At 40.9% G+C, this 26,779-nt stretch overlaps 3 protein-coding genes across 3 annotated transcripts; all 3 read right to left on the reverse strand.

Moving 5' to 3' along the window:
* Positions 1 to 3,524: 3,524 nt before the first annotated feature.
* On the reverse strand, positions 3,525 to 8,296 carry LOC138766599 (olfactory receptor 1E5-like). The gene is made up of 4 exons (XM_069944190.1): positions 8,288 to 8,296; positions 6,296 to 6,403; positions 4,616 to 4,655; positions 3,525 to 4,366 (listed from the first exon to the last, which is right to left on the reverse strand). Exons 1-4 carry the CDS (start codon positions 8,294 to 8,296, stop codon positions 3,525 to 3,527), a joined length of 999 nt encoding a protein of 332 aa, XP_069800291.1.
* Positions 8,297 to 8,433: 137 nt separating this feature from the next.
* On the reverse strand, positions 8,434 to 9,393 carry LOC138766600 (olfactory receptor 1L4-like). Its single transcript, XM_069944191.1, has one exon. It carries the CDS (start codon positions 9,391 to 9,393, stop codon positions 8,434 to 8,436), a length of 960 nt encoding a protein of 319 aa, XP_069800292.1.
* Positions 9,394 to 23,409: 14,016 nt separating this feature from the next.
* LOC138766602 (olfactory receptor 1E5-like) lies at positions 23,410 to 24,279 on the reverse strand. The gene has a single exon (XM_069944192.1). It carries the CDS (start codon positions 24,277 to 24,279, stop codon positions 23,410 to 23,412), a length of 870 nt encoding a protein of 289 aa, XP_069800293.1.
* Between the last annotated feature and the right edge of the window lie 2,500 nt (positions 24,280 to 26,779).

A 26,779-nucleotide genomic window follows, 5' to 3' on the forward strand; every position in this document is an offset into this window, starting at 1 on the left:
CAGAAAAGGTCTTATTGACCTGGAGACAGCTTTACTTTAACCCTTAGGTCGCCCACAGGTGTTGACAGATGCATCCAATTACCTGTTGCAGCCGTTCCCTGGTGTCTAGTGGCGGAGATCGCCGCCCCGGGACGTTGTCTCGGAGGAGCGATCCCCGTGTCTTCACCCGCCGGGGTCTGCGCCGTAATGGCGCTGATCCCGGCTCGGCAATCGGTTGCTTCCGGCTGCAGCAGCCGGAAGCAATCGAGTGCCTATTACATCGATCTATGCTGTATCACTATGCAGCATAGATTGTAATGAGAGATCAGTGTACTTATACTAGAAGTCCCCCATGGGGGCTTCTAGTATAAGTGTAAAAGTGCTCATGTGGGTTTCTAGGTGAAAAATGCAACTGCTATGGCCTTTTAAGCACAAGGAGGAAAAAACGAAAATGCTAAAATTGAAATTGGCCCGGTCCTCTAAGGGTTAAAGGGGTTGTCCGGCGATAAAAAATTATTCACAGAATAACACACATTACAAATTTATACAACTTTGTAATGTATGTTATGTCTGTGAATGGCCCCCTTCCCCGTGTCCCACCACCCCCACCAGTGTACCCGGAAGTGTGGTGCGCTATACATTACCTGTCACGTGCCGACCACGGTCTCCGATCCTCAGCAGTGACGTCTTCTTCGGGAGGCCGGCGGATCTTCCCGAGTGCCGGCCGCCCTCTGCAGCGTCATCCGAAGCTCAGCCGCGATTGGCTGAGCATAACTGTGCTCAGCCAATCGCGGCTGAGCGGCTGATGACGCGGCAGAGGGTGGCCGGCACTCGGGAAGATCCGCCGGCCTCCCGAAGAAGACGTCACTGCTGAGGATCGGAGACCGTGGACGACACGAGATGCGGTGAGTATAATGCACCACACTTCCGGGTCTAGCGTGGGTAGGGGGAAACACGGGGAAGGGGGCCATTCACAGACATAACATACATTACAAAGTTGTATAACTTTGTAATGTGTGTTATTCTGTGAATAATTTTTTATCGCCGGACAACCCCTTTAAGGCTATGTCTACACAATGTTTTTTGAGATGAAAATATGGCCTTTTTTATGTTTATGTCCATAAATAAAGAGCGTGATCATTATTTATGGTCATAATTTTAAAAACCTGGCTGTATTTTTTGCCACAAAAACGTTGTATGAACATAGCCCAAATGTTTAAAATTGCATACAATGTCATAAAACACCAATTTTTACCCTATTCACATCCAAAGATGCTCTTACAATTAAGTTGTCACTTCAAACCCATCAGAACCATCATGAGAAACCTAAAAACTGAAGAAGAAAAAAAACAATCTGCTTTTTTTGCTCCATTCTTTGCTATATTACGTGAACTGTTTGGAAATTCTAAAAAACAGAAGTGAAAAACAAAAAAAGAAACTGATCCAAAGGAGCCAGATCTCGTGGTGGTGACAGAGCTCATACAAATATTTTTAATTTTTTTTCATTGTTGCCTCCTAAGTATATAATGTTCTTTGAGTCATTACGATTACAGTGAAACCAATTTTTTATTTTACTTAGAAACTGTTTTTCTGGAAGAAAAATAAACCTTCCCCCAAATTACCCCCATTACAGAATCCCTAGCTTTCTTATTTTTTTTCTTGATAGAGCTTGGTGTGGACTTAGTAACATAGTAAATAAGGTTGAAAGAAGACAAGAGACCATCAGGTTCAACCTAGGGAAATCCTACTGTGTTGATCCAGGGAAGGCAAAAACCCCTATGAGGCAGACGACAATTGCCCCATCACAGAGAGTAAACTCCCTTCCGACTCCAATGGCAACCAGAACAATCCCCGGATCAACGTATCACCGGAAATCTAATGCCCATAACTTGTAATATTATGTTGTTCAAGAAAAGCATCCAGGCCTCCCTTAAACTTATTTAATGAATCGTCCATGACAACATCATGTGGCAGAGAGTTCCACAGTCTTACCACTCGTACAGTAAAGAACCTGCGTCGATGCTGATGATGAAATCTTCTTTCCTCTAGACGTAGAGGATGCCCCCTTGTCATGGTTACAGACCTAGGAGTAAAAAGACCACTACAAAGATCTCTGTACTGTCCATTCATATATTTGTACATTGTGATCAGATTGCACCTAAGATGTCTTTTTTCTAGCGTAAGTAACCGCAAGCTTGATAACCTGTCCTGGTACTGTACAGATTAGTCTGACAGGACCGATCCCTCATAAATCCATGCTGGTGCTGCGTCATAAGATTATTTTCATTAAGATACTCCAGTATAGCATCTCTTACAAACCCCTCAAATACTTTACCTTCTATAGATGTTAGACTTACGGGCCTGTAGTTTCCAGGATCACTCTTTGACCCCTTCTTGAATATTGGTACCACATAAGCTATGCACCAGTCCTGTGGAACAATCCCTGTCATTATAGAATCTTTAAATATTAGGAATATCGGTCTGTCTAATACAGTATTTAATTCTTGCAAAACTCTAGGATGGATACCTTCTGGGCCTGGTGACTTATGTTTCATTTTTGTTGACACCATTTTTTAATCATATATGACTTTTTGATTGCTTCCTTTTACAGAAACGGATTTACAAAATACAGTAATTCTGGTTTTCTAAGCAAAGCTATGTTCTGTAATTGTACCGATATCCCGTGTATCTTTCATGTATCCTTACCTGTGTGTGTTCTTTTACAGTTTTAAAATAATTTTTTTGGTCCAACTTCTGCTTATCATCACGCTCCTGTCTCCCATTGTCTGCTTCTTCAATTAACCCCCTGGCCACTATGGTGCACACAGCCACCTACTTTGGCTTAAAAGGGCCAGCGTGTCTCCATCTGCTATTCCATTTTACCAATTCATTTCTAAAATTGCTCCATCTACTCCTCCTTGCTTGAGCTTTGTTGGATTCTGGTATTGCACGCAAAGGTGTGTTCTGCGATTCTACTGATATCTCGTGTATCCTTACCTGTTACTGTTCTTCCTCTTATGCTTCCTGACTGATCCTCATTTGTACCATCTGCCTCTCTTGTAGTCAACTCAGGTTTCCTGACTTGCAAGCTGCCTGTCCTGATCCTTCGTCTGTCTATGTTTACTCAATCTCTCCTCTGGTGCCTCGCAACAACCTTGTCTGGTCTCTGTGCTCTAGCCACAGTAGTCCTGTTCCCTGGAGTGGGATAAAGGGTGAATACGTAGAGGATTCTTAGTCTCTGTTCCCTGGTGTGACCCATATAGCATGGCGGGTCAACAATCACTGTCTGCTCAATTTTGACTGTGCTGTAAAAAGGGATTAATAAACTGAATAAGAACTAGAACATCTCCAACATGTATGTCTGAACAAGGAGACATAAAGATCCTGTTGACTCTTAGACATACCAGCACCATCATATAAAGACTATTTTATTGGTAGTTTCATACACTGTACCTGGACTGTTGCGATATCTGTTCTGGTCAGACAAATCATACATTTCACCATTGTAAATACTAATTAATTAAAAGTATTCCACAGATATATTCTCAGTCCTCATCTTCTGCTTCCTTCTTCCATGTCCGACCATCTTCACTACCACATTGCATTATTTTCTTCACTGCGTTTCTTACTTCCTTGTTCCTCAGGGTATATATAAATGGGTTGAGTGTTGGTATTATGATGCCGTACACCACACTTAACACCCGATCGTAGGTTATGGAATAAAGGGAACTTGGACGAAAGTACATAAAAATAATTGAGCTGTAAAATAAGAAGACAACAGTCAAGTGGGAGGAACATGTGGAGAAGGTTCGGCCTTTGGATGTACGTTGTTTCAACACGGCTCCAATGATGAGAACATAGGAGCCCAGGATGAATAACACGGGTACCATGACTATTACTGAACCTTCAATGAAGTTGGCCATTTGCTGAGAAGATGTGTCAGTGCAGGAGAGTGAGAGCAGGACTGGAACTTCACAGAAATAGTGGTGGATAACCCAACCGCAGTAGGGAAGAGTAGAGGTTATGATGGTCCACAGGGTTGCATGAAAGCACACTAGAATGAAGGAAAAAATCAGCAGACAGGTGCACGTCCTCTTACTCATGATGGCTCTGTAATGCAATGGCTGACAGATGGCAGCATATCTGTCTAGGGCCATGATGGCCAGCAAAAAGCTGTCCATGTTACCTGCCAAAAGGAACAGGAAGAGTTGAATGAAACAACCATGAAATGAGATAGACAAGTCCTGGGAGATGAGGCTGTAAAGAGTACGAGGAATGGTGACAGATGTGAAGCAAACATCTACAATGGAAAGACTCCCCAACAAGAAGTACATTGGGGTGTGGAGCCGCGATTGGGATGAGGTGAGCATGAGGATAAGCACATTGCCTATAACACAGAGAATGTAGACACCCATGAAAAAAAAGAAAAGGGGCAGTCGGAGATTTGGCTTCTCTGATAGGCCCAGAAGAGTGAAGCTTATACAGGATTGGTTCTTCACATCCATATCATCAGAGATCCCAGGACTATGACTGCCAATGTCTTAGTAATGGTCTTGGTAACTCACAGATCATGGAACATATAAAGTAGAAGATTCTGCTTTGGGTTATTTTTCTGTGCACAAGTCGTTTGGTTTACCTAAAAGTTCAGGAGAAGATTTGTGGTGAATAAAAGCATTCTGGGGAAAAACAAAAACAGGTACCTCACCGACTAGAGCATGATACAGAGCCCGGATTACTGATCCTATCCACATATATTACTATTTGTTACCTAGGACTGTATCCAGCTTTTCCCAACACCCGGAGAGGAGCATAAAAGAGTTGAAAAGCAGCAGGCTGATTACCGATCAAACCAAGCCCTTCGCTTCGTTTAGACGGACGATTCGCTCACAACCAATGGCAGTCAAAGCTTGCTGAGAGATAAAGTTTAAGCCCTTCACGTCAGCCGTATGGCTATATATGTTCCTGTTGCACATGCCCCGCCCAGCAGGAACATATATAAACATTCCTGACTGAAAAGGGGTTTTAATGTGTGTAGGGCAGTTTCAATGCGATCGGCAATGCACACATTACTGTCCCCAGACCCAGGCGGTCCCCCAGCTGTCTGTCTTTAACCCCCTTAAACGCTGCAATGCATAACAATCGCGGCTTTTAACGTAGCTATTTAACTATAACAATATTCTTCCCGTAGGTAAACAGTGTAAATGAAAAGCGGGGGAAAAAACACCAGGAATGCTGATTTTTTTTAATTATATATAAAAATTATAAAAACTGTCAAAAGTTTTCACACCAGTATGATACCAATAAAATCTAGAGATCATGGCGCCAAAAAAATGACACCCCAACTAGCCCTGTAGGTGGAAAAATAAAATCGCTATGGCCCTTAGAACACGAGGAGGAACATTGTTTCAATCGTTCTGGACTTACAGGAATCAATCACCTTCATGACTGCAGATGGAAGACCACCACATGGAACTCTAGTTAGTTGATGGTTCATGAATCACTAAAGTGAGGAGGAGACTGGATGGAATAACTGTTCAATTTTCTATGTTGATTCCACCTAAAGACCTGATCAGAAAACCAAAATAACTCAGAAACAGCAACGTATGAGAAGAGAAAAGTTTGGAGAGTCTTTTATCTTAGAAAAAAATATCCCGTTCTTATTTTGCACAAGACAAGTTCTGAGTTCACTGGTGACATAAAGTAATCTTACAATGTTGATGTTTAGACTGGATCACGCATGGTTAAAACAAGAGCTCTTCAATGGCTGCCTAGAAATTTATAGCTACAGGCTACCAGGGTATACATGAAATTTGTAATTTTGCAGAAGCTGAAGGGCAACAGACTGATCTTTTATGTAGACAATGTAAGGAATCTCTATTACTGAGGACCAGTAGAATAGAAGATAGAGAAAGAAGAAATCACCACACATGTCCAAGAGAAAGACAATGCTCCCTGTTCTTCGCCTCTCTAGTCTTTATGCTTACATGTTGGTCCCTTATATTGGTGAAGAAGTATTGCACCAACACTGTTGGTATTCTAAAGGCACTTAATTCTTGTTAATTCGTAAAGCGCACAGCAGACACTGTACTTTCCAAAACACGGGACTCAGTACTTATGCTCTGGAATTGGTCCATAACCATCTCTTTCTTGAAGGACTGATTGGACATGTGACCCTATGCAAGCCATTGGACCTTGAACGTATAGTGCTTTGTGGACCTGACTGCTTGTGTCCATAAGAAGTTTCTAATGTTTATGATGTTAGTTCTATGGTAATGTATTTTGTACCAATGTAATTGCTATACTTCCTCAAACTTACCTGTTCTTCTACGATGAGAAGGATATGTTTGTATGTAAACTGATCTTCATTGTTGGAAAATGGAAAATAATTGATAAAAAAGAAAGGAGTAACACAATGCTCATTGTCCTGTAGATATCACAAGTCGCACATCGATCATGGATCATGAATCCCGTCCTGTCTGAATCACATCTAGATATACGAGCACCAAGTGACTCCAGAGGATATGACATCTCACAAACCGATCAATTACCAATATGCAGCTTTGGGAATAGAACAAATTACCCATTAATTTTAAATTCATGGATTAGTATATTTTACACAATATTTTTTTTATAACGAGCAAAGGTTTACAGCGACCAATGATTAATAGCGACCTATACAAAATGAGAGGTAAAGGTTTAGTCTCTCTGTCTCCTCAGACTCTAATGCAGGAAATTTATATTTCCAGAAATCTGATAATAAGGTAGAAGGCCATGGAGTAAGTTCTTATATCTGTACTGCTAACACCCCGTTTCTCATCTACCCCAGCTTAGGTTCAATACAGCCATGTGATAAAACATGAGAAATGTAACCCCCATGTATACAGCACAACCATGTGCACAAAAGATATAGAGGGGCACACCACACCAAGTCCCATCTGCTCCATACTACTCCTGGATGCATCAGAAAAAGTATCTGTATAAATCACTCATAGCTACAGTAAGGCCTTAAACACTCTAAAGAGCCTGGCGTTCTACTAAAAGTATCAGCATTCCCAGAGCATTAGGCCAATGCTGTATTTATGTGTATGATTGAGCACATTATGTAGCAAATGGAGATAAACATTTATTTTATTGTTTCTATGAAATGAGCTTTTATCTGTTCTTGTATCCATATGATAAGCTTGGCTCTCTTACTGTAGCTATGTAATAATCTTGGTTCTGTAACCATACATATGCAGTAGGCTTGGTTCTGTTGCTGTATATATGCAATAAGATTGGTGAGTCCTTCTGTAATTGAACAGGGATCTGTGTGGGGAGAACCAGAGAGTGGCAAAGGTGAGAGGTTAGTGACATTGCTTGGAAGGGACCATATTGGAAAGAAGGTTCAAGGAACTGGAGGGGGACAGTGGGAGAAAAAACCTAGAACACTGTGATATTCATTCGATTTGAAAGCTGTTACCTTTTTAGATTATAACATAATAGTTATAATCTAAAAAGGTTTGCTGCATTATTTATTATATCACATGATCTATTTATAAATTCTAATAAACAGAAGTGAAAAACCAAAAAGAGACAAAGGGAAAAAAATTTTTTATTATTGTTGCCTCCTAAGTCTGTAATGTTCTTTGAATCATTACGATTACAGTGATACCAATTTCTATTTTTATTTTACTACTTAAAAACTATTTTTAAACCTTTAGCTACATTACAAAATCCATAGCTATCTTATTTTTTTTCTTGATAGAGCTTGGTGTGGGCTTGTGTACAATTTTTGTTGACTCCATTTTGTTAACCATATATGACTTTTTGATTGCTTGCTTTTTCAGAGGCAGATTTACAAAATACATTAATTCTGGTTTTCTAAGCAAAAGTTTGTTCTGAAATTCTACTGATATCCTGTGTATCTTTCAGGTACCTTTACCTGTCTGTGTTATTATGATACACTTTTTTTAAAAACAATTGTCCAACTTCTGCATACCGCCATGCTCTTGTCTCCCACTGTATGCTTCCTTCTTCGCACCGCCACTGCAATGAACCAGTGCCACTATGGTGCACACAGCCACCTACTTTGGTTTAAAAGGGCCAGCGTGTCTCCATCTGCTATTCCATTTTGCCAATCCATTTCTAAACTTGCTCCATCTGGTTTGGCCTATATAGCACAGCAAGTCAACAATCGCAGTCTGTTCAATTCTGACTGTGCTCTAAAAACGGATTAATAAAATACACAGAACTGAATAAGACCTAGAGCATCTCCAACATGTATGTCTGAACAAGGAGACATAAAGATTATGTTGACTCCTGGACATACCAGCACCATCATATAGAGACTATTTTATTGGTAGTTTCATACATCCCCTGTGCCTGGACTGTGCTGATATCTGTTCTGATCAGACAAATCATACATTTCACCATTGTAAATTCTAATTAAAATAAAAACATTCCACAAATATATTCTTAGTCCACATCTTCTGCTTCCTTGTTCCATGTCTGACCATCTTTACTATCACATTGCATTACCTTCTTCACTGCGTTTCTTACTTCCTTGTTCCTCAGGGTATATATAAACGGGTTGAGGGTTGGTATTATGATGCTGTATACCACACTTATCACCCGATCGTAGGTTATGGAATAAAGGGAACTTGGGCGAAAGTACATGAAAATAATTGAGCTGTAAAATAAGAAAACAACAGTCAAGTGGGAGGAACATGTGGAGAAGGTTCGGTTTTTGGAAGTACGTTGTTTCAACACAGCTGTAATGATGAGAACATAGGAGCCCAGGATGAATAACATGGGTACCATGGTTATTACTGAACCTCCAATGAAGATCACCATTTGCTGAGCAGATGTGTCAGTGCAGGAGAGTGAGAGCAGGACTGGAACTTCACAGAAATAGTGGTGGATGACCCAACCACAATATGGAAGTGTAGAGGTTATGATGGTCCACATAGTTGCATAAAAGCTCAGTAGAACAAATGAAAAAGTCAGCAGAGAAATGCACGTCCTCTTACTCATGATGGCTCTGTAATGTAATGGTTTGCAGATTGCAGCATATCTGTCTAGGGCCATGATGGCCAGCAAAAAGCTGTCCATGTTACCTGCCAGATAGAACAGGAAGATTTGAATGAAACAACCATTAAATGAGATAGACAAGTCCTGGGAGATGAGGCTGTAAAGAGTACGAGGAATGGTGACAGATGTGAAGCAAACATCTACAATGGAAAGGCACCCCAACAAGAAGTACATTGGGGTGTGGAGCCGAGACTGGGATGAGATGAGCATGAGGATAAGCACATTGCCCATAACACAGAGAATGTAGACGCCCATGAAAAAAGAGAAAAGGGGCAGTCGGAGATTTGGCTTCTCTGATAGGCCCAGAAGAGTGAAACTCATTAAGGATTGGTTCTTCAGATCCATATCATCAGAGATCTCAGGACTATGACTGCTGAAGTCTTAGTAATGGTCTTGGTAATTCACAGATCATGGAACGTATAAAGTAGAATAACCTTAAAGTGAAGAACCTGCTTTGGGTTATTTTTCCATGCATAATACATTTGGTTTTCCTAAAAGTTTAGGAGAAACTCTCAGTCTCCAGCCGTACTTGAAATTACTGATTTTGTAGAAATGACACACTTCACCAATAGAGATATTGCTGCTCAGTTCCAGCTTTTTTATGAAGAACTTTGTTTCACTGGTAGATTATAACATGGAGGCTCTAACAAGCTTCCTAGACAAAATTGCCTTCCCTTACCTATCCAATGAGGACAAAGAGGCACTAGAGGCTGATTTCACGGTGGATGAGGTGACTGAGGCTTTGGCAGATATGAGGAAGGAAAAGTGACCTGGACCAGATGGCATCACCGTAGAGGTGTACCAGCGTTATGCAGACCAGATAGTACCTGGGTTGGTTGCCATATATCGCACAACCTGTCATTTTCTAAATGACACTATTGTGGTTCTGCTATAACCTGATATGAATCGACAAAGTGCACCTCCTACCGTCCAATATCGTTTCTTAATCTAGACTACAAAATCTCAGCTAAAGTGAAAGCAAATAGACTGAATAAAGCCATCCTTAGCCTTATACATTGGGACTAATCTGGTTTTATAGGGTGGAGGCTGTAGTGAAGGTTGGGGGTGCACAACAAGTGGACTGGTCTGTTGCCTCAGCCAAGGTTTTCGACTTTGTAGAGTAGAGGTCTGGCTTCGGCCCTGTATTTGTTAAATGGATGGCTATCCTTTATCACTCCCCTAGAGCAAATATCCTGGTGAATGGTATTCTTTCTCTATATTTTAGGCTCTTTAGGCGGACTAGGCAAGGGTGTCCCCACTCCCCCCTCCTGTTTGCAGTGGCTATTGAGCCTTTGGCTCTCTATCAGACAGTCGTCAGATTATAAAGGGGTGATTAATGGCATTAGAGAAGACCGTATTGGTCTATATGCTGACAACATGGTGCTGTTTATGTCAGATGCCTACAGGTTGCTATACGTATGATTGAACGCTTTGGTTCCTTTTTCGGCCTACAAATAAATTGGTCCAAATCTTTTTTCATGCCACAGTAGGATGGGGGGGGGGGGGGGCATATTAATGACTTGAAAGTCTTACAGAGTTTTAAATAGTTGGGTATTATGCATAAACCTGGGAGACAGGTACGGGTGGAAAACAAGAAGCTTCTGGCTTTCACAGATAATATGATGGAAATGCCCCTATGGCACAATCCCCAATTCCCACATTAGTCCGAGACCCTGCAATCAATCAAGGAGTTAATCTGGTTAGAGATGTCCTTGGTGATCAGGGGTTTCATGATTTTCAGTTTTCTCCTACCCTAAGGGACTTATATATGCTATACAAAATTTGTAAAAAATAAAAAAGTTTTAAAACATATTATTTAAAAAATCCTAATAAAAATGCCCCAATTAACATTTATATCACCCCCTTTCCCATTATACAAATAAAAAAATAAACATAAAGCATGCGGAATTGTCCGATCTAATAAAAAATACAATATTCTTCTTGAACAATGAACAATGTAAATAAAAAGCAGAAAAAAATAGGATAGCTGATTTTTTTAAAATTATATATTAGAAAAAAAATTTATAAAAAAATGTCAACATTTTTCACCAATATGATACTAATAAAACCTAGAGTTCATGGCGCAAAAAATAACACCCAAAACAGCCTTGTAAGTGGAAAAATAAAAGCCCTGTAGCTCTTAGAAGGCAAAGAGGAACATTGCTTTAATTTGACTTGGAAATCAATCACTTTCGGTCATGAAGGGGTTGATGGCCACAGATGAAAGACCACCACGTGGAACTGTAGTTCCCTGTCGTCCCACAGCGGCACAATAGCTGGGTTTATTGCCCCTGTGTACTGGGCAGGACAAAAAGGAATATTTAATAGTACTATCCAATTAAACAAAAGGCTCCTCCCCTCCTGGAGTATAAAGACAACCCTCACCCAGTGATCCATGAGTTTTTATTTTGTCCTGGTGTAGGGCAGGTCTGGATCTCCCCTCCTTCCCACCCTTTATTACCTTTTTTCTCTTTTGTTTCAGATTCCTGGCGCTCCTGAGCTGGCTCTAGGTGAATCTTCACCAGCCGGTGTATATCCAGGCTCCGGCGGCGGTGGAACGCAGATTGCGTTCCACTTCGTTCTGCTGCCGGATGTGACGTGGTTCGCGTCATTTCCTGTGACAGGCGCATGCGCAGTTCGCCGGCGAGGACGCGATCCACGCCATGTTGCTCAGCTCTTATCCTTACAGGTATCCGGAGTTTTGTGTTTCCCTACAGCTTTATTTAAGGGGCGCCATATGGTCAGTTGCTGTCTGTCCTTGTGGCTGACAACGTGGTAGTAAGGCTGCAAGCTTCTACTATTGTTAACCTACAAAGTAGCTGGCGATTTCAGGTGGGTCTCTTATCTCTGAACTGCGCCGTTAGAAGTAGCTATATTTATAAGTCCTCCTTTTCTAGTATGTCCTCCCGGGAGTCCTCAGGAAGGAAATCCACATCTAAAAGACATCACCTTCAATGCAGAGCATGTGGTATGTACCTACTACTGCACTTATAGTTGGAATTATATGAGCCTGAATTTGTTTCTCCTTTTAGAAACTCCACTGCCAGATGACAGTGATTACACTACCTGCCTCTCCTGCCGTCCAAGGATTCAGGACAAGTATGAGCCCAACATTCATGATGTAGTGGTCTGGGTTAAGGATCTGATGCAGTAAGCTTCTAGAATGAGGTTTGGAATTTCAGATTATCCTATTAGAGACTTATACTCGTGTCTCTTAGGTCTACTATGAAGGATATGCGTACTTCCTTGAAGGAAGAAATGGCTGCTATGATCCCTAAGAAAAAGCCCAGAAGAACCCATAATTCCTCTCCTTCTGTATCTATGGAGGATTATACTGTACTTGATGAAGTATGCTCTTCACCTTCTCATAAAGAAGAGGAAGAAAAGGAGGAAAAATTTGTGTTCAATCCTGAAAGGATTGCTAGACTGCTGAAAGCTATTCAAATAGAGAATCCTGAGGATTATGGTGATTCTCCTGAGTCTTCTAAAGGCTTTAATATTGATAAATTTTTGTCTGATTTAATTAAGAATAAGTGGGAGAAGCTGGATAAGGCTCCTCCCATAAGTAAAAGATTTTGGTCTCTCTTTCCCTTGAACGAGGAACAGTCCAAATCTTGGATATCTCCTCCGAAAGTGGACAGAGCTATATCTAAATTGTCTAGAAACATATTAGTTCCCTCTGAGGATGGGTCTAGCCTCAAGGACCCCATGGACCGTAGGATTGAAGCCACACTCAAAAGATCATATACTACTGCAGCGGGTCAGACCGCTATTGGTGTGGCTAATCACAAGGTAACTAAAACTCCGGTATCAGACTCCGGTATCAGTAGAGACACTATTTTGGCCTCTTAAAAAACATAACTCTAGCAGTGGATTACTTATTTGATTCGGCCTCTCACCTTACCAGGCTGGGGTCCAGGGCTATGGCGTTGTCTTCCGCTTCCCGCAGAGCCCTATGGTTGCGTCCCTGGTCGGGGGATAACCCTTCTAAGTACAATGTTTGTAACTTAGAATACACGCCTGGTAAGCTATTTGGCGCAGAACTAGATACACTCATGGAGGAGTTGTCTGATAAAAAAGGTAAATCCTTACCAAGCTCACGTAGCTCCTTTCGGAGGAGACAGGCTCGATCTCCCCAGAGAAGCAGACAGTACCGCTACAGAGGCAGAGGCAGAGGTTATGGAAATTACAGGAGAGGGGGCCAGTCCAGGGGTGCCAAGTCCCCCATCAGAAAGAAGGAATTCTGACGCCATCCTAGAGGTAGGGGGTCGTTTAGAGCATTTTCTCCCAGCTTGGGAAAGATTTGTGTTGGACCCATGGGTCATAAGCATAATAAAGAGAGGCTATGTTCTACCTCTTCATCCCCTGCCTCCAGAACGTTTTCTTGTTTCTTCCCATCTTTCTCCCACAAAGCAGGTCATCCTGGAAGAATCCATCTTCGACTTGATCAGGATCAAGGCCTTGGAAGCTGTTCCCGTCAGCGAGAGAGGTACCGGAGTTTATTCGCCGGTGTTTCTAGTACCAAAGCCCTCAGGGAAGTGGAGACTCATCTTAGACCTGAGATATCTAAACAAATTTATTACAAAGAACAAATTCAGGATGGAAACTATAGGATCGGTAAAATCACTCCTGAACAGAGGCGACTATATGGCATCGCTGGATCTCAAGGATGCTTACCTCCATATTCCGATCTTCAAGAATCACAGAAGGTTCCTGAGAGTGGCAGTTTACATCAGAGGTCAGTTACACCACCCCCAATTCAGGATTCTACCCTTCGGGATTACCTCTGCCCCCTTTGTTTTTACAAAGGTAGTAGCTGCTGTCGTTGCAACACTCAGGCTGCAAGGGATAAGCATTATCCCTTACCTAGACGATTGGCTTCTCCTAGCAGGCACAAGCAAGCAGCTAAGCCAGAATGTGTCAAAGACATTGACTCTCCTTTCGTCGTTGGGATGGATTGTCAATTGGGAGAAATCAGATCTAACCCCCTCATTGACAAAGAAGTTTTTAGGTTTTATGATAAATTCAGAGACCATGAAAATCTCTCTATCTCCAGAGAGAAAAAACAGAATTCAAGAGGGGTGCCGTTTTCTGAGAGCTCCCCGGCTGGTATCTCTCAGGACTCTAACGCGATTTTTAGGTCTTCTTTCCTCCGCGGCAGAGGCAGTTCCTTGGGCCTTGTGGCACATGATAGCTCTTCAGACAGAAGTTCTTCAAGCCTGGAACCGGAAATATTCAGATCTAGAAAGAAAGATCAGACTGTCTTTAAGGACAAGAGCGTCTCTTCAGTGGTGGTCCCAGGTAAAGGACGGTTCCAGCATAGAAGAAACCGTTTGGGAAATTCTAACAACAGACGTCTCAGGCTCAGGCTGGGGAGCACATCTCAGAGATCTAACTATTCAGGGGACGTGGTCATCCTTAGAAAGAACCCTCTCTTCCAACGAGAGGGAATTAAGGGCGATTTTCAAAGCTCTGCTACATTTCTCACCTCAACTTCAGGGGTTAGCGGTGAAGATAAAGACGGAGAACATGGCGTCAGTCTTTTATATAAACAAGCAGGGAGGCACTCGATCAAGACCACTTCTAACAGAAGTGGGAAAGATCTTAGAATGGGCGGAAGAGAACATACCTCGCATTATGGCCATACATATCAGAGGAACGCACAATGTATTAGCAGATCGCTTAAGCAGACAGATGACGATCCCAGGGGAATGGTCGTTAAACAGATCCATCTTCAATCAGATCATCAGAAGATGGGGACAACCAGAAATAGATCTAATGGCGACACAGATGAACACAAAAGTTCCAAGATTTTGCTCCCTGTATCAAGCGGATTGCACGGAGGCCACGGATGCGATGTCAATACGGTGGAACTTCAACCTAGCTTACATCTTTCCGCGCACTGCCATGATCCCCAGAGTCCTGAAGAATATCAGGCAGGACCAGGCTTCAGTGATTGCGGTCATACCCTTTTGGCCGAAGAGGTCTTTTTTTCCCCAGCTCATATCAATGAGCAAGGGAGATTATTGGGAATTACCGATAATACACAACCTAGTGTCTCAGGGCACCCACTTGTGTCAGGACCTACATTCTCTCCACCTAACAGCCTGGAGATTGAACGGTCCATACTGAGAGGTAAAGGGTTTTCCAATAGAGTGTTGGATACACTGTCTCATACGAGAAGTGATGCCACCAACAGATCTTACTCTAGAGTCGGTAGAGTTTTCCAGTCTTGGTGCTCTTCCAGGCAGAAAGACCTTGTTAATCCCTCTACTCCGGACATACTGGAGTTTTTGCAGGACGGATTTGATAGGGGCCTGGCACCTAGTACCCTTAAAGTTCAATTGGCGGCCATGTCAGTATTGCTACAGAAAAGACTTCTTCAGATTCCAGAAGTAAAGAATTTCATCAAAGCTGTTTCACGTCTACGTCCTAGAATATCTAGACCAGTATGTCCGTGGGATTTATCATTAGTTCTGAAGGTCCTGGCGCTCCAGCCCTTCGAACCTATAGAGGAAATTCCGCTTAAATTTCTAACTTTGAATACAGTGCTACTCTTAGCCATAACATCAGCTAAAAGAATAGGAGAACTCCAGGCTCTGTCTTCTTCTGAGCCTTATACTACGTTTTTAGCAGATAGAGTTCTTTTGCGTTACTTACCCTCGTTCGCTCCTAAGGTGCCTTCTTTTTCCAACCTTAATCAATTAATTTCTATTCCTATTCTTTCCCAAGAGGCCATCGCTGAGGATCAGACTCTGGAAAAGCTGGACATCGTAAGATGCTTGAGAATGTACCTACAACGCACAGGCGAATTCAGAAAATCTGAAAATCTGTTTATTTCCTTTATGGGAAAGAATAAGGGCCAGAAGGCTTCTAAGCCTACAATATCTAGATGGATAACGGAATGTATCAACAGGTGTTACTTACTCAGTAAACTGGAACCTCCAGAGTTCACAAAGGCACACTCCACTCGATCTGTGGCTTCTTCATGGGCCGAAAAGGCACTGATACCATTGGAGCAGATCTGCCTATCGGCGTCATGGTCTTCTCCCAAGACCTTCTTTAAGTATTACCGGATTAGTTCTTTGTCTGCTCCAGCATTTTGTTCTGTTATACAGTCTGCTGTACAGATAACCCTCCCATAATGGGTTTGTACGTGCTAAATCCCCATTATTGTGCCGATGTGGGACGACAGGGAAGTGAACAGGGTTGTCTTTATACTCCAGGAGGGGAGGAGCCTTTTGTTTAATTGGCTAGTACTATTAAATATTCCTTTTTGTCCTGCCCAGTACACAGGGGCAATAAACCACGTTATTGTGCCGCTGATGGGACTTAGGGAAAACACATTAACATGCATAATGTTCACTTAGTTGCTGGCTCATGAATTAAATTTAGAAACTAAAGTGAGGAGGAGACTGGAATAACTGCAATTTTATATGGTTTTCCATGTAGTTTCAACCTACAGACCATTTCAGTAAACCAAAATAACACAGAAACTTAGCTGTATGAGAAGAACAGAAAAGTGTGGAGAGTCTCTTATCTTAGAAAAAATATCCAGTTCTTATCTTATTTTGCACAAGACAAGTTCTGGGTTCACCAGTGACGTAATGATGATGATATGAGAGAGATTCGAGAATAACACGATGCCCCCTGCCCCACCTCTTCGTGTCTCTTGTCTCTAGTCTTCTTGATGTTTACATGTTAGTCCTTTATATGGTTGAAGAAGCATTGCACCAAGACTGTTGGTATTCTGGAGACGCTTAACCCTTGTGTATTCCTAAAGCGCGCAGTATACACTGTACAGTCATGGCCAAAAGTTTTGAGAATGATACAAGTATTAATTTTTACAAAGTCTACTGCTTCAGTTTTTAAAATGGCAATTTGCATATACTCCAGAATGTTATAAAGAGTGATCAGCTTAACAGCAATTACTTGCAAAGTCAATATTTGCCTAGAAAACTTTATCCCCCAAAAAATATTTCAACATCATTGCAGCCCTGCCTTAAAAGGACCAGCTAACGTTGTGTCAGTGATTGCTCCATTAACACTGGTGTGGGTGTTGACGAGGACAGGGCTGGAGATCAATCTGTCATGATTAAGTAAGAATGACACCACTAGACACTTTAAAAGGAGGCTGGTGCTTGGCATCATGGTTTCTCTTCTGTTAAGCATGGTTATCTCTAAAGAAACACGTGCAGTCATCGTTGCACTGCACAAAAATGGCCTAACAGGGAAGAGTATCGCAGCTAGAAAGATTGCACCTCAGTCAACAATCTATCGCATCATGAAGAACTTCAAGGAGAGAGGTTCCATTGTTGCCAAAAAGGCTCCAGGGCGCCCAAGAAAGACCAGCAAGCGCCAGGACCATCTCTTAAAAGTGTTTCAGCTGCGGGATCGGGCTACATCCCTGAGCAGTGCAGAGCTTGCTCAGGGATGGCAGCAGGCAGGTGTGAGTGTATCTGCATGCACTGTGAGGCGGAGACTCCTGGAGCAAGGCCTGGTCTCAAGGAGGGCAGCAAAGAAGCCACTTCTCTCCAGAAAAAACTTCAGGAACAGACTGATATTCTGCAAAAGGTACAGGGAGTGGAATGCTGAGGACTGGGGTAAAGTAATTTTCTCTAATGAATCCCCTTTCCGATTGTTTAGGACATCTGGAAAACAGCTTATTCGGAGAAGACGAGGTGAGCGCTACCACCAGTCTTGTCTCATGCCAACTGTAAAACATCCTGAAACCATTCATGTTTGGGGTTGCTTCTCAGCCAAGGGAATCGGCTCTCTCACAGTCTTGCCTAAAAACACAGCCATGAATAAAGAATGGTACCAGAATGTCCTCCAAGAGCAACTTCTCCCAACCGTCCAAGAGCAGTTTGGCGTTCAACAATGCCTTTTCCAGCATGATGGAGCACCTTGCCATAAAGCAAAGGTGATAACTAAATGGCTCAGGGAACAAAACATAGAGATTTTGGGTCCATGGCCTGGAAACTCCCCAGATCTTAATCCCATTGAGAACTTGAGACGGGTGGACAAACAAAAACCAACAAATTCTGACAAAATGCAATCATTGATTGTGAAAGAATGGACGGCTATCAGTCAGGATTTGGTCCAGAAGTTGATTGAGAGCATGCCAGGGAGAATTGCAGAGGTCCTAAAGGAGAAGGGTCAACACTGCAAATATTGACTTGCTGCATTAACTCATTCTGTCAATATAAGCTTTTGTTACTGATAATATGAGTGCAATTATATTTCTGTATGTGATAAAAACATCTGACAAACACACATAAACACCAGAGGGCAGCAGATCATGTGAAAATATAATATGTGTGTCATTCTCAAAACTTTTGGCCATGACTGTACTTTCCAATACAAGGGACTGAGTACTTATGCTCTGGAATTGGTCCATAACCATCTCTTTCTCGAGAAATGATTTGGCATGTCACCTATATGCAAGCCACTGGACCGTGAACGTATAGTGCTCCGTGGACCTGACTGCTTGTTACCATAAGAAGTTGCTAATGTTTATGATGTTCGTTCTATGCTAACGTTTTTTGTACCTATGGAATTGCTATACGTTTTCACACTTACCTGTTCATCTATGATGAGAAGGATATGTTTGTATGTAAACTGATCTTCATTGTTGGAAAATGGAAAATAATTGATAAAAAGAAAAGTAGTAACACAATGCTCATTGTCCTGTAGATATCACAAGTCGGACATATTCCCCGAACCTCACATGGCTCATGAATCCTGTCCTGTCTGAAACACATCTAGATATATTAGCACCGAGTGACTCCAGAGGAAACGACATCTCACATACCGACAAATTACCAATATGCGGCTTTGGGAATAGAACAAATTACCCATTAAATTAAAATTCATAGATTAGTATATTTTAAACTATGACATTTTTTACAATGACCAAAGGTTTACAGCAACCAATATTTAATAGCGACTTATACAAATTGGAAGGTAAAAGTTTTGTCTCTTCATTTCCGGAGATTTATATTTCCAGAAATGGAATAATGAGGCCAGAAGCCATGGAGTAAGTTCATATATCTTTACTGCTAACCCTCTTTTCTCTTTTACCTATAACTTAAGGCCAATACAGCCGTGTGATAAAACCCTCATGTATACAGCACAACCATGTGCACAAAAGATATAGAGGGGCACACCACACCAAGTACTACTGCTCCATACTTTTCCCCATACTATTCCTGGATGCATCAGAAAAAAATATCTATCTGTATAAATTACTCATAGCTACAGTAAGGCCTTTAACACTCAAAAGAGCCTGGCGTTCTCCTAAAAATATCAGTATTCCCGGAGCATTGGGCCAAAGCGGTGCTTATGTGTATGAAGGAACACATTATGTAGCAAGTGGGGATAAAGATTTATGTTATTGTTTCTGTGAAACATTGTTATTATATTAATGGGGTAAGCTTGGCTCTCTTACTGTAGCTATGTAATAAACTTGGTTCTGTTACCATATATATGCAGTAGGCTTGGTTCTGTTACTGTATATATGCAATAAGCTTGGTGAGTTCTTGTGTAATTGAACAGGGATCTGTGTGGGGAGTAGGGGTGAGAACCAGAGTGTGGCAAAGGCTATATGGGAATGAAGGTTCAAGGAACTGGAAGGGGACAGTGGGGGGAAAAAACCTACAAAAGTTAAGGTGGAAGAGGTAGGGGACCCTACAAAGAGTGTGATATTAAAGATACTCATTCGATATGTTAAAGCTGTTACCTTTTTAGATTATAACATGTTAGTTTACCATTTACTATCAGTTATTTTGCATAGGAACATGACACAATATCCTAATTTAACTGGCCAATAAGCACCACAACAGGCTAACAGAAAGTGTATGGGTGTGCAGAAGAAGCGATCATCGCCTGTTTGTCCTCCTACATCCGTACACTGACCTTATAATGGAATAAAGTTTCTATGTGCATCAAGCATTGGTGAGTGCCGCGTTTGCTCTTGCTGGACTTTTATTAGATATTGCTAAATGTTTGACTTCTCTTTTTTGGAATCATTGGACTTTCAGTTTAAAGACCATGTAAGCCATACTAGGAGAACACTTATTGAGGTGTAGACAGTGACTCAACTGATTAATGCATTTATTACCCATAGTAACACTTATAACCTCTAGGTTTTTTTTTTATACATTTTTCGTATAGTTTACCTTAATGGTTTACATTGGCTGCAGTTTTTTCTGAAAATAAAATTTCATAAAAATTTCACCCGCTAGTTTTCACTGTATAAAGCCTTTTAAAGGACAACTCTGGACAAAATGTATTTTTTTATATGTTATTACATCAGAAAAGTTAGACAAATTCCTAATGTACACAAATTATGGAAAATGCACATGTAGTCATATGTCCCTCAATTTAATAGATCAGGCAGGCTTCAATTTCTCTAAAAAAAATGTGATGTCACAACTATGATAACTCATCAGTTTTTACATGTAAATTCTATATATACTGCACCCCCTGCTGGGCCCTTCTGGTATAGACTGGGTCTTGACATCACATTTTTTTTAGAGAAATTGAAGCTTGCCTGATCTACTGACCTAAGGGAAATAGCACTGTATGTGCATTTCCCATAATTAGTGTACATTAGGATTTTGTATAACTTTGCTGATGTAATAACATATTAAAAAATACATTCTGGCCGGAGTTGTCCTTTAAGACAACATTTTAATTGTGACTTGTTTTTAATCTGATGTGTGTGGGCCCGCTGCACAGAGTTGTCCCACTCACATCAGTGTGTCTGGGGTTGAGGATAATGAGAGGCAGCTGCGATCCCGCAGCTGCCTCTTATTAACCCCTTAAACTCTGTGATCTATAGCGATCACGTAATTTAAAGTACCTAGTGACAGTAGAAGCTCCTGTCACTGAGTGATCGGGACCCCCGTCGGGTGGGGGTAATTCACTTACCTCTGTCCTGTTGGCCATCCATACATAGAGTCTGCTCTCATCGCTGATAACACTGATCGATGCTATGCGATGGCATAGCCAAGATCAGCACATGCAATCTAATGATTGTATGCTTTACTGTAAAGTAAAAGTGTAAAAAGAAGTGTAGTAAAAGAAAAAGTTTATTAAAGTATTAAAAAACCCTTATAACCCCCCCCCCCCCGCCCAATAGAGGTTTAAAATACTCACTTGCCCATTATAAAACTAAAAACATTTAAAAATAAATAAACAATTTATATTGTAGCATGCGGAATTGTCCGATCTATTAAATATATAAAATATAAAATATAACATCACTGTTCCCGCACAGTGAACTACGTAAACAAAAACAAAAAAACACCAAGATTGCTGATTTTTTAAAAATTATATATCAGATAAAAATTAATAAAAAGCTATAAATTTTTCTGTTACACCAATATTATTAATATTAATAAAAACTAGAGATCATGGCACAAAAAATGACACCTCAACCAGCCCTGTAGGTGGAAAAATAAAAGTGCTATGACTCTTAGAAGGGGTGTAGGAACATTGCATTAATTTGACCCAGACATCTGTGCATCAAAGGGCTCTGTCTTTAAGGGGTTAATTAAAAAGTCCATTTAATTACACAAGCTTGGGTAATAGTAAAAACGGTGAAAGGACAGTGTGAACATAGCTCTATAGAGAATTCATTATGTTACTGTTTCTCAGATTATGGCTGAAACAAAGACTTACTTATTATTGCTAAGAGTTATTTTCTTCGTACAGGAAAGGTCTAACTGTCTTGTGCTGGAAGCATAGATTTACTTTTAGGCTATGTTCACAATGTTTTCTCAGGTCAAATTACATCTGTATTTTAATCTTTATGTCCATACATAAAGAACATGATCATTATTTATGTTCATAATTTTTAAAACATGGCTGTATTTTCGCTACAAAAACATTGTGTGAACATAGCCTAAAAAGTTCAATGTCATAAAACATCATCTTCTACCCATCATGAGAAACACAAAAAGGGGGGGGGGGGGGAATCTGCTTTTCTGCTGCTTTCTTTATGATATTATGTGAACTGTTTGGAAATTCTAATAAAGTAAAAAAACAAAAAAAGAGATAAAAGGAAAAAATTATCCAAAGGAGCCGGACCTTGTGGTGGTGACAGAGCTCATACAAATATCTTCTAGTACCAGGTTACCTATCAAGATAGTACAGCAACAGGAAACAGGAGAGCCCACCCATGAGGAAGACCAATAAGTTCGATCAATGTAAAAGGTCTTTTAACCCCTTAGTGACCTGGCCAATGTTTGGCCTTAGTGACTAAGCAATTTTTTTTAAAGTTTTTTTCTTGTTGCCTGCTAAGTCTATAGTGTTTTGTAGAGAAAAAAAAAACTTTTGCTACAATACAAAATATATAGCTTTCTTATTTTTTTTTCTTGATAGAGCCGGGCTTGTGTATAGTTTTTGCTGATACCATTTTTTCATTGAACATGACTTTTTGAGTGCTTCTCTTTTCAGAGGCGGATTGATGAAATACAGTAATTCTGGTATTATAAGCAAAGTTACATTCTGCAATTCTACCGATATCCGGAGTATCCTTACCTGCACGTGTTCTTCTGGTTGTATTTTTAAATAATTTTTTTATTCAAATTCTGCTAACCACTACGCTCCTGTCTCCCATTGTCTGCCCCCTTCTTCTGGCCGCCGCTGCAATGAACCCTCTGGCCACTATGGTGCACACAGCCACTTACTTTGGTTTAAAAGAGCCAGCGTGTCTTCATCTGCTATTGCATTTTACCAATCCATTTCTACCTGTGCCTCTTTAAATTCACTCCTTGCCTGAGCTTTGTTGGATTCTGGTATTGCAAGCAAAGGTGTGCTCTGCGATTTTACTGATATCCCGTGTATCCTTACCTGTTCTTCCTTTTTTCCTGATTCTTTATGTGTCTAACTATGTTGACTCAACCTGTCCTCCGATGCCTCAAACGACCCTGTCTGGTCTTTGGGGGGCCAGCTGCTGCTCACACCAGGAACACACTTGTGGAGCAACCTGATGTCTTCTCGCCAGAGAAGTACAGTTTCTGTATCCTGAAGCGGGATAAAGACGTAGAGAGTTCTTAGTCTCTGCTCCCTGGTGTGGCCCAAATAGCATGGCGGGTCAACAATCAATGTCTGTTATCACTGAACTGTAAAAAGGGATTAATAAAACCTAGGACATTTCCATAATCTGTGTCTGAACAAGGAGACATAAAGATCATGTTAACTCCTGGACATACCAGCACCATCATATAGAGACTATTTTATTTGTAGTTCCGCACATCCCCTGTACCTGGACTGTGCTGATATCTGTTCTGATCAGACAAATCATATATTTCACCATTGTAAATACTAATTAAATAAAAAACAAATATATTCTCAGTCCTCATCTTCTGCTTCCTTCTTCCATGTCCGACCATCTTCACTACCACATCGCATTACTTTCTTCACTGATTTTCTTACGTCCTTGTTCATTAGGGTATATATAAATGGGTTGAGTGTTGGTATTATGATGCCGTACACCACACTTATGACCCGATCGTAGGTTATGGAATAAAGGGAACTTGGGCGAAAGTACATGAAAATAATTGAGCTGTAAAATAAGAAAACAACAGTCAAGTGGGAGGAACATGTAGAGAAGGTTCGGCCTTTGGATGTACGTAGTTTAACTACGGCTCTAATGATGAAAACATAGGAGCCCAGGATGAACAACACGGGTACCATGACTATTACTGAACCTTCAATGAAGATGACCATTTGCTGAGCAGATGTGTCAGTGCAGGAGAGTAAGAGCATGGCTGGGATATCACAGAAATAGTGGTGGATGACCCAACCGCAGTAGGGAAGAGTAGAGGTTATGATGGTGCACAGAGTTCCATGAAAGCTCAGTAGAACGAATGAAAAGGTGAGCAGACAGATGCACGTCCTCTTACTCATAATGGCTCTGTAATGTAATGGCTGACAGATGGCAGCATATCTGTCTAGGGCCATGACGGCCAGCAAAAAGCTGTCCATGTTACCTGCTAAATAGAACAGGAAGAGTTGAATAAAACAACCATGAAATGAGATGGATAAGTCCTGGGAGATGAGGCTGTAAAGAGTACGAGGAATAGTAACAGATGTGAAGCAAACATCTACAATGGAAAGGCACCCCAACAAGAAGTACATTGGGGTGTGGAGCCGAGACTGGGATGAGATGAGCATGAGGATAAGCACATTGCCCATAACACAGAGAATGTAGACGCCCATGAAAAAGAGAAAAGGGGCAGTCGGAGATTTGGCTTCTCTGATAGGCCCAGAAGAGTGAAGCTTATACAGGATTGGTTCTTCAGATCCATATCATCAGAGATCTCAGGACTATGACTGCCAATGTCTTAGTATTGGTCTTGGTAATTCATAGAGCTACGTATAAGGTAGAAGAACCTTGACGTGAAGAACCTACTCTGGGTTACTTTTCCATGCATTAGACATTTGGTTTAACCTAAAAGGTCAATAGAAGATTTGTGGTGTACAAAAGTATCCTGGAGAAAAACAGTCAGGATCAGATTCCTCCCAACTAGAGCGTCAGACAGAGCCTGGATTACTGATCAAATCCACATTTGTTACTATTGGTTTCTGTCCTCACACAATGGCTCCCGGCAGTTAGAAGGAACAGCTCACAACCTATGGTAGTCAAACCACAGATGGAAGACCTCCGCATTGAACTGTAGTTAGTTGCTGGTTCATGAATTACATTTTGAAACTAAAGTGAGGAGGAGACTGGATGGAATAACTGTGCAATTTTATATGGTCTTCTATGCAGTTTCCACCTACAGACCTGTTGAGGAAAACAAAATAACACAGAAACAGTAGAGATGGATGAGAAGAAGAACATTTTACAAAGTGTGTGGGGTCTCTTATCTTAGTAGAAAAAATATTTAGTTCTTAATTTACACAAGACAAGTTCTCAGTTCATCGGTGACGTAAATGAATTTTAGGAAGATGATTATGTTTAGACTGGATCACACAAGGGTGAAGAGTTCTTGTTTATAATCCATGCTTCTTTCTGGCTTATAATGGATAACAGGAGCTCTTCCATGGCTTCCTGGACATTTATAGCTACAGGCTATCAGGGTGTACATGGAATTGTAGCTTTGCAACAGCTTAAGGTCAACAGTCTGGAGGTCTCTTATGTAGACAATATAAAGAATCTCTACTACAGAAGACCACTAGAACAGAAGAAAGAGAGAAGAAGAAATCATCGAACATGTCCAAGAGTAACACAATGCTCATAAGTCGCGCATACTCCGTGATCCTCACATGTATCATGAATCCATTCTTGTCTGAATCACATCTAGATATACAAGCACCAAGTGACTCCAGAGGATACGACATCTTACATACCGACCAATTATCAATATATGACTTTGGGAATAGAGCAAATTACCAATTAAATTCAAATTGATGGAAAAAATATCTATCTGTATAAATTATTCAAAGCTATTATAAAGGCCTTAAACGCTCCAAAGAGCCTGCTCCTAAAAATATCAACATTCCCAGAGCATTGGGCCAATGCTGTATTTATGTGTATGAAGGAGCACATTATGTAGCAAGAGGAGATAAAGATTTATGTTATTGTTTCTATGAAACAATGTTATTATATCTGTGTGGTAAGCTTGGCTCTCTTACTGGAGCTATATAGTAAATTTGGTTCTGTTACCACACACATATATATATATATATATGCAGATAGTTCATTGATGCAGTGGGCTTGGTTCTGTTACTGTATATATGCAATAAGCTTGGTTTGGTTATCCTATCTGTGTAGCAAGATTGGTTCTTTTAATGTAGCTTCTCAGCTTTGGATTGTTGCTGTATCTATGTAGTCGACTTGAATCTGTCACCATATCTATGCATTAAGCTTAGCTTTTTTACATTATGATTTAAGCTTGGTTTTAGTTCTGTATTTCTGTAGTTTCTGTAGTTTAGTTCTGTAGTTCTGAGGATTATCATAGAAGAAAAGAAAAAGAAAAAACTGTACCATTACTGTATCATATAGTCTAAGCTTAGAAGCCATTACACAGAGTGATAGATCCCACAATAAAACTCAGACCATCCAGTCACAACTGACATCTATTTTTATTATCTAATTTATAACGTGATCTTGTTTCAAATATTTACCATTTAGTAATTTCCAAGGAAGTTTTATAATTTCCGAAATCGTTATAACTTTTGAATTATTTTTCTTTTTCTTAAAGGGCAATTGAGAGCAACTTTAATTTAAAGGAGAAGTCCGACCTCCAGGTTTTTTTTTTTTAATAGCAGGGACATGGGCAAAAATAACAAAGGGTAATAACTCACCTCTGCCTCTTTAGTGCCGAATCACCGCTCCGGGACCTTCCGCTGGGCTTCGGGATCTCCTACGCTGGTGACGTCATGATCCAGCTGATGGACTGGCTGCTCAACAAATCAGTGACTGGGGCAGGACGCCACTCAAGTGACTGATTGGCTGAGCGGTCAGTCCATCAGCTGAGTTGTGCATTTTCCCCTGAGTCATCACAACCCAGGGGAAAATGCCTTCCGGCAGGGGTCCCAGGGCCAGTCATGCAGCACATCGCAGGTATGGGGAGTGGTAAGTAAGGACTGGTTGTTATATTTGCCTCTTCCCGTTAGGTTTTAGCCAGGGCCAGGCTTCTCCTTTAATGTTTCTAAGACATTGAAAGAGATAAACAATAAGACAGTTTTAACTTAGACTAGACTAGACCTGTAC

Source organism: Dendropsophus ebraccatus, chromosome 10, assembly GCF_027789765.1.
Source record: "Dendropsophus ebraccatus isolate aDenEbr1 chromosome 10, aDenEbr1.pat, whole genome shotgun sequence".
NCBI classification, from domain to species: domain Eukaryota; kingdom Metazoa; phylum Chordata; class Amphibia; order Anura; family Hylidae; genus Dendropsophus; species Dendropsophus ebraccatus.

Coding starts and splice junctions, on each gene's coding strand:
- LOC138766599 (XM_069944190.1), bottom strand. Junction 4,656..6,295: donor TTCTCATCGTAGAAGAACAG/GTAAGTTTGAGG, acceptor GTTTTTCCCCAG/AATGCTTTTATTCACCACAA. Junction 4,367..4,615: donor ATCTTCTCCTGAACTTTTAG/GTAAACCAAACG, acceptor TCTGTGTTATAG/GCAATGTGCTTATCCTCATG.
- LOC138766600 (XM_069944191.1), bottom strand. CDS start 9,393: ATGGATCTGAAGAACCAATCCTTAATGAGTTTCACTCTTCTGGGCCTA.
- LOC138766602 (XM_069944192.1), bottom strand. CDS start 24,279: ATGGGCGTCTACATTCTCTGTGTTATGGGCAATGTGCTTATCCTCATG.